At 39.5% G+C, this 16,255-nt stretch overlaps 1 protein-coding gene across 9 annotated transcripts in view; it reads right to left on the bottom strand.

Moving 5' to 3' along the window:
• Positions 1 to 16,255, bottom strand: part of TBXAS1 (thromboxane A synthase 1) — a 238,982-nt gene that overhangs the window by 130,768 nt on the left and 91,959 nt on the right. For all 9 annotated transcript variants that reach the window (XM_062616406.1, XM_062616407.1, XM_062616405.1 and 6 more), the window contains one exon: positions 15,163 to 15,215. In XM_062616406.1, coding sequence (XP_062472390.1) covers positions 15,163 to 15,215 — 53 coding nt within the window. The remainder of the gene's footprint in view (positions 1 to 15,162; positions 15,216 to 16,255) is intronic.

Below are 16,255 nucleotides of genomic sequence, written 5' to 3' on the forward strand. Positions count from 1 at the left end.
AATGGATTCTGCTCTTGCTCCAGGTGGGCTGCAGGAGATCCATGTTCTGGGCTATGCTCCTCCACAGCTGGGGAGCTGCCGCTTCCCAGGGCTGGTGGGGGTTATTTTTATCCTGGCAACTGGACTAAGATGATTGCCACCACTGCCACCGTGCTGCGTGCTTGCATCATACCGCTAGCGCTGATTAGCTGCATCAGTATTCCACTTCATTAATGCTCAATGAAAGCTGTAAATAGGTTACTGCTTTTATAGGATGCTACTGGAAATTAGAAGTACTGTTAAATTAATAAGAAACCAGTTACTCCTCCCACACCTGGGTGTACAGTGCTATGGCTACTGGGTGACGCTGAAAGCGCTCATAGCTCTTGACCTCAGCAAGAGTGCGAGAAGGTGGTTTCTAAATCTTTTCCCATGGTCTTTCCCATCAAGCTTGGACTGTATTAGTCTGTGTTTTGTTACCCATGTTTACACTGTGACATTTTCACCAAAGCTTGTTTTGTCTGCACTCATTAAAGCACAGTATGCCTCACTGACCTCATGTGATGGTGCAGCAGACATTTCCTGTGGGTTTCAGCATATTTCTCTGCCCAGCCTTTCTGTGGGTTTGCAAAACAGATACAGCCTGAGAGCAGTCTCATCTTGGGCTCTTCTCACCTAATTCACTACCAAAATGCTCCTTCGCCATACCCTGAGAGAAAAACCATCAGGTCACTATTTCCAGTACATTGGATTACTTTTTCTAGGCAAGGCTGACTCTGGGAGATGGCAAACTTTCTGCATCTCCAAACTTTACTTGCTACCATCTACACAGTGTTCATTTGTATGAGTCTAGTATTTATATTCAACAATGATACCTATCTTTATCGATACAGTGAAAAAAGTAAAGGCTACAAGATGGCTGAGGAGGGTAAGCAGACAATGTTATTCAGGCTAAACAAGCACAGCTTTTTCTCCATCTTTTTTTTTCCATGTAAGGGAGGGAGAGGGATCTGCTGAGTGCTTATCCTGATTTCTAGTCAGGAGCTCTAAGCAGCTTCCCTTGACAGACAGGTAAGCAATTTCTGGGAAACAACAGACAGTATTACTCTGGCAGAGCTACAGCCATTTTGTACAAGATAAATGGAGACAGAGCAGTGCATTTGAAGATGAGGGATGACGTGATGCTGTATCAAATAATATGGCTAAGATAACATGTAGAAGAGGGGCATGCAGCACAGGGCTGCTTTCTGGCAGAGCAAGCGGTAGCCATGCAAAGGGTGGCTGTGAGGTCAGGGAAGATCCTCAGTGTCCCAGAAATCAGGAGAGCATGCATGTGCCGTGGTTCAGGCTCCAAGGAAAATTTTGGGACAAGGGACAAAAAGGGGAAAGCATATGTGGGACCATAAGGAAAAAATGAAACAGGAGGGAGGTCAAGGATTTAAATATAATTTGTGATACTATGACATCATAAGATACAACAAGCTATAGAACAATTTGATTATAATAAAACCACAAGTATAATAAAATTGCTAGTTCCATGCCCATCACTAAACTTCATATAGGCAAACACGCTTCAAGGTGACTAAAACAAAACCTGTGTGATCTGACTTCTGCCTCTCATAAAGCATTTCTGACCATGATAAAACTGAGTTTTGTATTATTTTCCTTCCCCATGACCTGACATCAGGGTACAAAGAAAAGCCATACATAAGTCTGCATTTCCACAACCTTCATCTCATATACACCTTACTTCTCAGGGCCAGGACTCAAGTGTGACTGGATTTTTTCACATCTATAGCTTTGGCTAGCCATTTCAGGCCTGAAGGAAAGAAAAGGCTTTCAGAAAACACTGGGTACCTCTATCTGCTAAAAAGTCATGTCCTCATGCTTATCTTCAAAAGATGCATTCAGGACAGAGGCATTCAAAATCAGTAGGCTCTTTCTGTTTATACAATACAATACTTCATTTTTACATAATTTTCTTTCAGTCTACTCCTCACTGGCATTTTGACCTTAAATCAATGAAAGATTTACAATATATCGCACACTATCCCTTTTTATTCTTTTGCTTTGTTTATGTTACTGCAGATGCGTGCACATCTGAAATAATATCGGTTTAATATTAGAATATTTTAATCCTTCAATAATAAATAGGACACAACGTACTGATTTTTTGCATCCTAAACATAACACGATGAAATGAGTAAGTCAAATTGAGTTCTGCGTGACTACACATGCATACATTGTTTTGTTGAATAAGAAGCAAGACACTTAGACTTGGTCTTGGCTAACAGCCTGAGGATATCTGAAATTTAAGCAAATGAAAGCAGGGTTTCATAAGTGGGAACCAATGGGCAACCCGTTCATCTTGTTCGTGCACAATGAAGACACAGATCCCACCCAACTCTGTAAAGCCTTACTCAGGCAAGTAAAGGTTTGCCAGACTGGCCACGAGGGGGACAGTCACTTGGACATGCTTTTTCTTCCCGATCTGCCTTAAAAAAACATGTTGAAACAAAGAAAGAAAGGATAGCAACCACCTACTGAGCTCCTGGGAATGTACTTTTCTTATGCTACAGCATACAAAACACACACAGGATAGATTCATTTTTTAATGCTTGCATACCTATGGTAGTGTGTGCTTCTCCTATGCATTCTCAAGATTTACACACATGCACAGAATCATTTAATTTTGTTAATGCATTATTAAATGCACGCTAAGCCTCCAATAAAAATAATTTCCCAATGCTTTATGCATTTATCATGAAACCACTAGCAGAATTCTTTACAATTAAAATGCTAGCTGTACACATGACCAAACTAAATTATCTAGGGAAATGGCTAATATCTGATCATGTGGAAACATTAGAACGCAGGGCTTTGTTATAGGGCTAGAAGGAAGAAATTGATGTATTTTCTTACAGAAAAATCAAAATGATAAGAATATTTTTAATAGTAGAAACCACTGCAGCTCCAGGAAATTTTCCTGAATCAATTCAATCCATGTCGTGCCAGACTTTAAAAACCCATTAAAAATAACCGTGATAAATTTCCTAACCTCTTTCAGTGCACCACACAAAAGACAAAGAAAACTGCAATTCAACAGAGATAGAAAAGGAAGAAGAGAATGGAAAAACCTGATAGCTTGTATATCAGCAGTAACATCCTCACTAACAACAACGGGCAGATCTGCGCCACAAAGAACAGGAGGAGCAGGAGTGATGTGTACAGCTGACAATGGCACTCCAAAGTAATGACTTCCAGGAAAATCTGCTGTTACAAATGGACAACAGGCTGCTGAGAAGTAGTTGAGTCATGACTTTCATAACATGGCAAATTATTTCAGCCTGAAAAAGAACATACTGAAAAACAGGATGTATATAGCTCTGTTAAGGCAACTACGGAGACAACATCCTATAAGCAGCTAATATGCTCACCTGGTTTAAATTATTAAACCTTGCTGAAATCCATGCACATTCAGGGATTTTCCCCAGTATTTAATGCGTAGTCATAAGCCACAGATCACGTTTCAAACAGTAATATTAGCAAGAGCACTGCCTAGTTGACCTATTTTCCACTTAACCACACTGTACACGTTATCAGTTGTAACAAGCACACTTTTCTCACTGCTCCTTTTTTTTGTGTGCGTGTATGTTTGTATAATAAATGTTATATACATCACCATATCCTGAAACAACCCAAATCCCAGAGGATGGAAGAGTACTTTGAGCCCTCTCCTATTCCATGAATGGACCCTTCCTCCATGGAGCAGCAGGCACTGTTCACCCACCTCCTTCTTCTCATGGCCAGCCAAGGTGCAGTATATCACACCAACACTGGCAGCCAGTTCATGCATGTGCGATGCACGCATTTGAACTCTCTTCACAGCTGCATTAAAACAGCTGTCGCGGGCCCCTTGTCTATCTGCCTGGGGACATGAGTGAGACGTAGACTCGGGAATTTCTTCTCTTTGGTTTGGTGACAGCTGCTTGGCTGAAGACCTCAGGACTTCAGTGGACTGCTTAATTTCTGAGTCTTCCGAGTAAATGTTATTGCCCAACGACACTTTCCTTTGTTACTCCTCAAACCGTCTGGATCTCTGGAGCCTGCTGGAGCAGTTTCCTAGAGCCCTTCCCTCCAGACAGTTGTGCATACATGAAACACCAGCATTCGTACTTGAGATTTCTAAGAACGTTTCTGAATAAAAAATTGCAGTTTTAACTGCTCAAAATCTACATAGAAAAAGATAAAATTAAAAGATCTGAAAGCAGACACACGTAAACACTTCATGTTCATTCTAAATATACAGGTATTGGGGCAAGATCAAGTGATTTGATCCTCAAGCAACAACAGAGGTACAGCACAGATACAACCCACCCAATCTATTCATAACGCCTATAAACAAAGCAAAAAAAATCCCAACCCTCTTAGTACAACTGTAGGATGTGCCGTCACTGAAGTAAATATATTGATCTATCAAAAATGATTGAAGACTGACAATAAAAGGGTTATAAATGCTTAGAAGAAAAAGAAGGCAAAATCACAAAAACAAACCCACTGAAAAACTCCCACCTGCATTCACAGGGAAAAATGGACTGAAACAATAAAACATGATGGCAGCGCCTGTACGTTTTTGATAGCTGCCCCTCCCAAAACCTGGAACAATCTTGCTATAAACCAAGCAAATAAAAATGTAAATGCATGAGCAATTGTCAGGGGAGTTCAGACTTCATGTCCTGTAGGTAAAGAAGGTAGGGGATAAAGGTAGGAAAGCAGGAGAAGGCACCACTTTTAATATTTGTAATTATTGATCACGCTCTCCTCACCTGAAGCCTTTTTAGTGCAGCAGAGACCTTGCAGTTAAATATGCAATGCTGCCTGCATGGCAGCTTTTGTGCTGCTAGCAACACCAGCTTGTCCTCTGACCTTAGCACAATCCACTGCGTAGATTCCTCAGGCAGGAGGTGGCAGGATGGTACAGGCTGTGGATTTTGGGGGTGTCAGCCAGTGCCAGTCATGTCAACAGCTGCCTGGAAAAATCCAATACTCAAAATGGCAAGCCTGAAAGAGGGCTGGGATGGGGAAATACACTGAACACAATGCCCAGAGCAGTCCTTTGAGTATGTATAAACACAGTGGCATATCAAAGGGGTATCAGAATCTACTTGAAGGTTTAAAAACTGCTTATTTGTTTAAATATTTTGCTAAGGAAACAAACATGAGGTAAATTACAGTAGCTTCATGAACTTTATTCTGTTCTACTGATGAAAATCCAATTGCATTATCATTGGGCAAAAGTATATAAAATGCAGCTGACACGGGAGAAAAAGTGTGTGTGTAGTAAGAAGAAGTTTAGGTACTTCAAGTCTTAATTTTCCCTTTTCCCATGTTGCAATACACTTCTCTGTCTCAAAAATCAGAATTTATTTTATCAGAAATTAATTTTATATTTAATGGTTCCCACATGACGTTATATTACCATATGACCTATTTTAACATTTGCCTCTATGTTGCACTTGTAGACCTACTTTCTCTTTCTCCTGCCCCATGCATGGTTTATTTCCTACTGGGTCAAATGGACAGCCAGCGGACATATAAAATAGTTAGGCTGCTTTGATAAGATTTTACTTTGGCCCTTCACAGAGTTTTATTTCATAAGATGATCCATGTGATAAAAGATCCCAAAGAACCAAGATCCTCTCATGTCACACTGAAAGACTCTGCAGCAATTCCCAGTGTCCTTTGCCAAGATTCTTTTTCGATAAAATAGATTCCAACATTGACAGAAAAGCTTGGATTATTGCAAGATATAAAATATCTACTGCTACCCCTTGCAAAGTCAGAACACTGCTCCAAACTCACACTTCTTTTTTCTGCATACTACTTTAAGACATCTGGATATGTCTTAGAATTTGCTGTACAAAGCCTAGTTTTATTCAATAGGCACTATCATCCAAAAGTTGAAGTTATATAACATGACAGAGACCTAAAAATATTAGGTCAAGATCTTCAAATAGTGATGGCTTCATGCCTTTAATGGAACTACACTGAAGTAAACACCAGCTTGAACGTACAGACCACTATTTTCAGGCTTGTTTATGTGGAGGAGAGAGGAGATTTGGGGACAAGACATGAATTGAATCTTAATACACTAGAAAAATACACTAATCTTAATACACTAGAAAAAGTTCCTACGGGAGCACACCCCTATAGATACAGTAATTGCTTGGGGAGATGGTAAGGATTTTTCCCTGATGTAGTTTGTGTCGTTCCAGAATGGCTGTGTCTGTGCATGGAAGGTTTTTTGACATTACTATAGCTGTTTAATTATACCAATATGATTTTATCAGTATGACTAAAATAAATCCTCCTTCAAGACAAGCCTTCAGGTTTAGCCACCAAATTTAATGGAAGGAAAGAAAGACTCACAGTCCCCAGGGTAATGGTGGCTTAGCTCATTCCATGCTCCCAAAGTAAGGAGGAAAAAAACAAAAGAACAACAGCTGAAAAAACCTGCTTTCTCTGCAGTGGGCTATACTTTTGCCTAGTGCCTGATGAAATCACACCCAATTCACTACCAGCAGAAGGTCTGACATAAAGCAGACTCTCCAGGGAAAGAAGAGAGGTAGCCGAACAGAGAAAAAAGGTAATTTGAAGATGGTGCTAAACCAACAAAGAAAAAGGAGATATTTTGTTCCCCTTCTAATAAAACATAGTAGACTAGAATTGATCCCCAGACTAATAAGGTAGAGGAAAAACTAAAACCTATATACAACTAAACAATAAAAACGTAATGAAGAGATTTATGGAAGTACATAAAAACTTTGGAATGACGTAAAAATTGTCAGGTCATGTTACTGTTTTCAGCTCAACATGGGTTAGAAAAACAGGAAGGAATAAAAATTAGAGCATGGAGAAAAAATACCATAGGGCTGAAGACGATGGAGAAAAGAGAAAGAAAAGAAAGGCAGAGCAAAAACGGGGGGGGGGGGGATATTACAGCAAGAAGTATGAATGCGAAGCCCACAAGACAAGTTTGCCAATGTAATCAGGAAAAAACTAACAAACCCCAGAGCCAACAAAGTCGTGACACCATTAAAGGACAACAGGCAGCAATTGATTGAAAGCATCTCCATAGATACCTAGCAAAGCATGGTGATCCTCAAAGAGGAAAACAGGACTATTTTTAAGAAACTAAGTAAGAAACATCCCCAAGCTATTAATGTGAAATGTTTTAGTGTCCTAAGGGACAGAGGCCACACAAGGTCTTGTCTCGGGACTCTCCAGCATCAGGAGAGAGGGTCTAACCAACACCTGGTTGCATGACCAAGGAGGACAGGAGGAGCTCCTGAGTTGCAAGATTAAAGTTGATCTGCTTCCAAGGCTGCCAAGAAAAGGAAGGGGACATACACACACATTGGGAGAGATGATGCATTTTCCTCCCTCTGTGCAGAGTGGGGGGAAATGATTCAGGAACTTCATTTAAAAATTACCATGCATGACAATAGGAACACCAGTTCATAATCAGATACATAGCGAGTGAAGCCAGAAACCATTAATAGCTACTGAACATTACATATTGTACATTTCCACTTCAGGTTTGCATCGATATTTCTGGGTGCTGCAGGAAATTCTAATGAAAGCATTTAATATGCACAGCAAAACCTACAATACTGCTGTTTTCCCACACTTTCTCATAGGATTGCTATACTGAAATAATGCCTCAGATTTTTCAGCCTTTCAAAAGCCCTCGCCTGCTTCTTCACAAACGGTGGGAAGAAGGGGAGAACTACAAGGCAGACTTAGGAGCCTGTTAAGATTAACAAATGCAGGCTTTGATAGACGTTGAAGAGGGTAGATCAAGGTGAAATTAAGTCTAAGATACTAGGCTTTATAATTGTGGGGTTCACACAGAATATTTCCTCCCCCTGCCCTAAATTAGGATGACACAGTCCGATATGCAGGTGCTGATCATGAGAGTTATGTGATACAAAGAGGCGATCTGTTTAGCAGACTCATCTCAGTTCTTTAAAAACGATGATTTTAAGCATTAATTAGCTAAGAAGCAGGCAGTACAGATCAAAGGTTACCCATGCTGTATGAGGTGTAAAATGCTCCTTAGGCAGCACATTTTCAAAAAACTCCTTCAGTTTTCAAATAATCTTAACCTGGCGCTCACAAGGACTATGCTTTAACAGCTAAGTTCTGTACTAACAGCATGCCAGGGAACAGGGTAGTGGAACACCTCCCTGTGAACAAATGGAAGCAAGACCTCCTCCTAGCCAAAGCTGCTACCTGCACATGCAGAAGCAGACCAAGATTTAACCAGGTTCCTCAAATGCTAAGAGAGGCATATTACAAAGGTCAGCCCTCCGCTTTCCTCGTCAGTCTCAGGAGCTGACACAGTTCTGGCCAATCTCACATAGCCTTTCTGAAACTGGCTAATGCCATCTCAGCGGAGCTGTACCAACCATGGGATTTCCCTCTATGCAAATACTCACTGAAACTACAACCACAGCAGTTTGCACATGCCGAGTACAAGGAATAAGCATCAGGAATATGGTGCAGGTGACATGCAGTGTCCTTAGCTGCCTTGCCAAGAACATATAAAACATTGTCTGTTTCATTTGGTTGGATTTCACACTCTCTTTCCAGAGGTGTAAAAGATTACATCAGGTCTTTGACTTACATTGGTTTGAACAGCTGCAGCGGAGTCATGGATCAGTCAGGGATGTAGGAAAGGAACTTGGAAAAAGCACAGCAGTAAGCACATGCCTGCAGCTCAGCCACCCCACAGCAATCTCTGGAGTCTCAAAGAAGAGAGAAAGAGCTTTGCATGCAGAAGAGTTTACCACTTGCATCAAACGTTTCCATCCAGATTGCTTTGCCTGCTCTGAGGTCTTGGACAGTGACATTTCAGTGGGCTTTTGAGTCTTTGCCTGTGAATTACTAGAACACAAGTGACCCTGGGAGCTGACCAGGTCAGCAAGAGGCTACAGTAACAAAGGAACAGCCATCACAGAGTAGACCAGATCAAGTTGCATGGTTCTCATGGGAGGTCACAGTCCATGCATAAGATTTGTCAATGGCTAAGAAGAGCTGATTAATAAATACCTCCAACATTACTAGTACTAAGCATCAATTTGCAATGCTCCAGAAACCTAAGTATGTTTGAAACATGCCAGAATTAAATTACTCAACTAACTTACCATAAATTCTGCCTATAAACTGCATCCCCCAGGTCTTCATATGCAGAACTTAAAAGACTCCATAATGATCAGGCAGCCCACAATGTGATTACAACTGTAACAACAGCATTAGACTCCAATGCTCAAAACAGCGTGATATGCCACCTTTTGGCATCAGCCTCATAAAAGGCTATGTTTTTAAGACCAATAGCTCTAGAGAGAAGAGGAGAAACTGGTGATGATATATCCGTAAGTAACTCACAAAACTTGTTCCAGCAGCTCGATTTAACCATTGGAACCAACTATAACCAATACCTTAATTATGGTTAAGTGTGGGGATTCAGATGGAGATGCAGAACTCTACCACAATGCTACATTTCTGCCAGGAATATTGTTGGGTTTCTTTTTTTATTTTTTTTTTAAGACAAATTTTTAAAAATAGGTTACTATTAAAAAATTCTGAAAGCATTGATTAAAAAAAAAAAAAGGAGGTCTGAAAGTTTAATTTTAGAATGTTTAAGATTCTCCTGTTTTTCAGTCAATTTTTTGAGATAATTTCTCCATTTTAGAGAGAATGGCTAGTACATTACACAGTGGAGCAATAAAATTGCCTACATGCAAAGTACTGTCAAAAGAGAGGATGGGGAGGGAAAAGAAATATTTTTCTCCCCATTAACTTCCTTCAGCTACCATAAACCTAGGTGTTTATGTGTACCAACAGCAGTAAAAATATTTTTCAATCACAAATGCAATTGTTTCCTTTATGTCCCTGATTCAGCAAGGTAGATAAACCTCTGCCTAACTTGAAGCATGTTGAGTAATGCCATTGACTTTAATGGGATTACTCATGTGCTCAGAGTTAGGCACATCTTAAATGATTTTACTGTATTGTATCCATAGTTTGCAGAATTTAAAGAAAAGATAGAGATAACTCTAATTCACAATAGCAATTTTAGAGCTGATTGACAATCCTACAGAGTCAGAGGACCTTATGAGAACACATAAAATGAGGAAACAGTGAGGAAAAAAAAAAATCTTTCTGCAATATGAAAGACTTGACTCTGGCCAAAAATGTGTATCACTGTTTAACAAAACAAAAATCCAGGCCAACGAGGCTACCAAAACTCTTTATCAGGTTAATTCTGAGACAGAGATTATGAAGAGGTACAGAACAGAAATAGGAAGCCTGTTTTTCTTCCCTCCCCCCCTATCCTTGCCCAGGTATGTTTTTTTTCTATTTGAAATACAAAATGTAAATTGTTTAAAATAGCAAATAAAAGGAAAGACCATGTAAGTCCATTAGAGCCCAGTGCAAAACAGGAAATCAAACAGGATAAGATTGCTTCATAAAACTAAATCGTTTCTTTACGTGGGCCTTCAGGGACAAAGATAAGAATACCTGTCCTGGGACTACTCTTTCCACATGAAGCAGAGATATTAAAAAAGCTTGTGAAATTAAAATGGTAATACAGACAATGTTTCTTTAGGTAAATTAACTGCATGATGAAGATATCAGCTGCTCTGGGCAGGATGAAATCCTGCCCCTATCCACTTTAGGTTTGCCCCTAGGTGTTTGGGAAGGCAGAAGGAAGGATAAGGCCTTGAGAAGTGTTCCAGATGCCCAGATTCTCAAAACACAAGTCCCTCTTCTGTCCCCAAATGAGGAAAACCCCAAAGCTCCACAGTGACGAACCAGTGTACCTCAGCCCTGATGCAGAGGCCAGAAGCAGCAGTGAGAAAAGCGCTTTGATTATGAACTCATATGTAGAAATGCTAGCTTGTGCCATCTGCAGCGACATTTTTTTGGGAGAGAAGAAGTCAAGCGTTAATACAGAACCAACTCTGGCTACACAGACTTTTGAAAAGCTGTCAGCTGCCAGCATAGCTTACAATCACAACTCACCCCTGGACACATTTCAAATTAGTGACTGGCTCCATGATCTATCCTAATCCTTTAAACCACCCAATCATTTAAGTGCCAGACTTGATCTTGGTTCCAATAATGACTTATTTAGAAACCATTTAAGGAATATTAGGAAGTCTTTCAGGTAAAAAACCCTACCAAACAAAAAACACTACCCACAGATCAGACACTGAGTAACCCCACAGACACCTTGAGATAAATCACCTCTCCTATTTAAAGTTTCTTTCTTTGTATTACTTAAATATGTGCTGATGTAACCTATGGCAAAACAAGATACTCCCTATATGGAAATGGAGTTTCATTCACACCTGTGTTGTCTCGAGATGCTTCAGGAATGCCAGCACCTTGACATGCTTCCTGTGGTACTGCGCTGATCTGGGTATTTTTATGCTGGAGGCCAGCACGCGTAGGTGCAGTTTGCTGCTGGCTGTTTTATTAGGGATTGAGAATGGTTTATAACTACTCTTAATGATTTCAGATCTTGTCAGAAATAGTCTCATTGACTCCTTCTGCCTATTAGAAAATGCAGGTTTTGAGTCTGTTGCCTCCTTTTGCCAGTTCACAACCTGACAACCCTGAGCTCAAACACCCCAATTGTCTTCCACTTTCTAGAGGTGGGTTAATCCAAACTCCACCATCTTGCTACCCCTAGACCCATCTCTTCATCTTTGCCTTGCTTTGTTCTTGTCCTCTTCAACACCTACTCTGCTACATAATTGTTCAGACTTCTCACAGCAGGTTGAAGTTGAGGGGTTAAGTGAAGAGTAAGCATAGGGTTTGACCTGCTGCAAGCTCTTTCCCATGCAACAGGACGTGAAGAAAGAGTGTCACCCTACAAATTCCACTGAATTGTAATCTACCATATTTACTCTTTGATTATACACAGTGAGGTCTATGCTATGAACTCTTACACTCTTCCCCACACCCAAACGCATTGCCACAGTCAAAAGCAACATAGGTTCTTTCATCCCAGAGGCAGTCACCTGCCTGCTTGGGGCTCTGTTGTATTTTCTGTTCCTTCACTGGTAGTGTGTTGTTGGGCCAAGAATATATTACTTATTTTGGCACTAACCTCCAGGTCCAAATCAGCCATACAGACTTACAGTGCTGTAAAGTCATAATGATGCAATCACACAAGAGTGGTCAAATGCTTATGAAGTGTGTATATAAAGTAAAATTAACTCGCTGCCTCTGCAGCTCTGCTCATATTGTAGGAGTTGCTTTTCTAATTCCATGATGTATACTCTCCCTCTTTATTTCACCTCTTCAACCCTGTTTCTCTGCCTGCTCTTACCACTGTTTCTGATCAGTAGCCATGATCTACAACTGAAATGGCACAATTGGATACAGTGGGGCTGAAAATAAACTATCAAAACATCAAAGCTGATCCAAAAAATAAGTGACATAAGCCACTAATTTCCACAGAAACCATGACTACCTTTCCTGCAAAACTCCTACCATAAAAAGGAAAACATTCAAAACAAACCTTCACATGTATCAGCACACTGCTTTCCAAATTAGATATTTTTCACTTTTTATTTTTGTTATGGAGAACTAGAACACCTATTTTAGAGGAGGTATTTTTATAGATGGTACTCCAAACTATAGCTGAGCCAAAGACTACCATTCTGTTACAGGATCTCTCCAAAAGTCACATCAGTCACTCGGATTTCCCTGTTGAATAGAAATGGCCCAACTCTGCTTTTGCACCAAACTGAAGCTGTTTGTTTCTGCCTTGGCTTCCATCTTGGGCCACCTCTGTATGAAAACAGACAGTTTTCACAACACACACTCACAAGTGAAGACTATTTGCATTGTCTCTGTCTGTAAAAGAGTAATCCCATCACCTCTCCTTTGGATCTGCACATGAGAGTGAAGGAAAAAAAAATGCTTTTGTGACCTACAAAAGCCTTACTTGAAATAATTCTCTACGACTTGAGGCCTTTTGGAATAGAAGGGTTATATTGTTTTGACTTGATTAAAGCTGAAAAGTTGATTTGACATCCTGTTGTCAAGGAAACCAATTCACACACAAAAGAAAACAGTTGTGATGGTATCATTCAGACTATTCAAGTGACCTTAGAAAGAAAAAAAGGCTTCAGTTCCAAAGATTTGTATTCAACTCACTTCACCACTGGTAGAAATAAAGATCATTGCTCTTTATGCTTACTGGAAAGCAGTTCTCAATATGGAAAAAACAAAATGCCACATCTTCTTCCAACTGCCAGATCCAATACTTTGCTGGGACTGTACACATAAACGCACCTACCATTTATTACCTATTTCAAAGAAGCTCAGGAAGAACTACACAGAAGACATATAAGGAAGGAGAAGAAATTTCGTTAGTTGACAGGACGGTGATAAATATCCCCCGACACATACCACACCTATTGAACAGCAGCTTGCAAGCCAAGCTTTAAAACATCCTCCTCAGCTACAAATAAAGCTTACCTCGAGCACAGCAGTGTTTGAGCCCAGCTTTGTTTTCCTGGGAGACAGCAAATAGCAGCATTTTTTTCTTTCTCTGCCAGCCTCCTAGATCCCTCCAAAATGGAATTGTTCATTTGTGCAATAAATGGGATTCAGGTATGCCCAATCTGCTCTCTCCTCCTACCGAGATTATCCCAAAGAGGCAGAACTGTCCTGCTGACCGCTACCACCATCATCTAGCTTTGCAGCCCATATAAGTCTCACTGAAGTTTAATTTCCTGACAGCTGTGGGTAGATTGGAAATATGAAACTTTCTATCTATCCATTCTCACACTGTAATTATACATCTCTGATGACATAGCCTCTGCCTGGCCGAGTAAGCAAGCAGATGACTGACTAGCAATTTATCTTGAATTCAGATTAGGAAAAAAATAGGCATGATATTAATAAGGAGAGAAATACACTGAGGAACAAATGCCAGTGTTCTTACATTATTGTCATTCATGGGCATCATACCAAAGGTCATGGAGATAATAAGCCTCAGTCATTTTCCATTTGTTACACAACATACAAATTGCCACAGTGTTAATGAATATCTTTCCCCACTCCTGGCCAGCCAATACACTGTATTATTTCTTCTTAGACAAGCACCTAACCCCTGGAATTCATTATTTCCATCACTTCTTTGTCCTTAGGGCTGAGCACAAATGCCACAAGGCAGCTGTGACTGGAGCATCAAATGCTTCGTATGCCTGAGCCTGACTTCTTTTTGAAAGAGCATTTTTGCTGGAAGTTCATACAATGCATATTTATATTATTTATGATCATCTATGCACACACAGTCATATATGCTCTCTTCTTGCAAGCATCTTAAGCCCCTTGCAGAACACACAAAAAATCTTTTTCATTTACTCTACTTTGTAGATATCGTTTGATACTTATATATTGAAATAATAGTTACGCTAGAAACACCAACTGACCACAGCAATAGAAGTTACCATGAAATAACTGAATTTCCACTTAAAATTATGACAACTGGAAAGTAGTTCTTGGAATATTCACATAAATTCAGAAGGGCTCATATGAAGGAATATACTGCTTAAACCCTCTTTACTCCTAATAAACTCCTAAGAGCTAAGATATCACAGCTGAGCTATAGAGAGAGTAATGCCTCATTTCTAATCTGTACTTCATTGTATTTAAAGTTTAGGAATTTTGCATAAATATGGATAGCAACAGCTGAACTAAATTCATACTATTTCACAATCTGAGGGTTTTTTTAAGATGATAAATTATACTGTAAGTTTAATTACGGTTCACCATAAGTATAAAGAATATGCAGATGAAAAGAGAATATTGAAGGCTGGTAGCTTTGTATAGTTGTGAAAAAGACTAAACTTTATGTGCATAATTAAAATTAGAAAGAAATGAATGAAGGCTAACATAAATTGCTGAACTAAAATAAGCCAAGGTTACTTTCTGCGTGTAATCAAACAACCTCCACCTCTGTCTAACCAAACTGAAACACCACACACTGCATTTTAATGAACATCTTATCTTGGTATTTTCTCCTCTCCCACCTAGCAAACCCAAACAGCAAAAGCCAGAACAAAAACAAGCTGATGGCACGGCTAAGCTTACCCACAAACAGGTCCATACTCTGTTATGAGTTTTGTGTGGTTTTCCCAAAAGCCCTGGATAAAAGAAAAATGACAAAGTATTTTAGAACAGTACTTAACAGAGAACCTATTATGCAGTGCTGCTAAGACTCACACTAAAGCTTTGAACCTCAACATAGGACAGCTATGGTATGGCAGGGGGTTGGAAGTAGGTGATCTTAAGGTCCTTTACAACCCTAACTGTTCTATGATTAATTCATGACCCCACCCTCCTATCATTGTCTATCTGTGACAATAGAGTCTGGAAATCATGACTGAAAAAAAGAAAAAAAAAAAAACCAACCCCAAAAAAGACCTGGAAACCCTCGACGCATTTTTCATCAGGGTTTTTATGCTCCAAAATACGTTAGCACTTAATGACTATCATTTTTTTTAAGTAATTTCATGATTAGGGTCCTGTCAATATTCTCTTACGTGTGTGTGGATGGAAAAACTGACAGAGAAATTAGTAGCAGAATAAGCATATGACTTACTACACTCAAGAGAAACACAGGGAATGTGGAAAAGGTTTTCTTGGTTTGCTTTTAGTTATATTATTAAAAAAAGCCAAACAACCCAAACCTGCAAAGCTGGAGTTTAACATGAGGCAGTCACCTGGGGCACACTGCAGAACAGCAAGCAGATTGATTTTAACAAACTTTTAAAATTTTTACTGTGTTTCATATTCATAATTGATGAAAATTGGTATCCATTTATCTAAATAAACCTGCCACTAGACTAAATTGTTAGCGTCCTAAATGAATTCAAATTGATTAATCTGAAAGAAGGTGTGTAAATGTATCCCTAAAGTGAATAGGAAAAAATCTGTTTTAACAAAACTGCAATATTTGAGAATCATACTGCATTGTGCTTGCAACTTGTCTATGGAAATATAACACATTTGACTGCATTAATCTGCATTTATATTAATTCAAGAAAGACTATTGTGCTCTATCTTCATTCTTCAGAGAAAATTCACTAACAAAGCAGAATACTTACGTCTCATATTGATTCTTCCCTGTTTTTTATGACATACTGAAGAATATTAGCTAGAACAATATGAACTATTTTAAATA

This window comes from Pezoporus occidentalis, unplaced genomic scaffold (genome assembly GCF_034315485.1).
Source record: "Pezoporus occidentalis ecotype Australia unplaced genomic scaffold, CSIRO_AGI_Poc_V1 ctg19, whole genome shotgun sequence".
Classification (NCBI taxonomy): domain Eukaryota; kingdom Metazoa; phylum Chordata; class Aves; order Psittaciformes; family Psittacidae; genus Pezoporus; species Pezoporus occidentalis.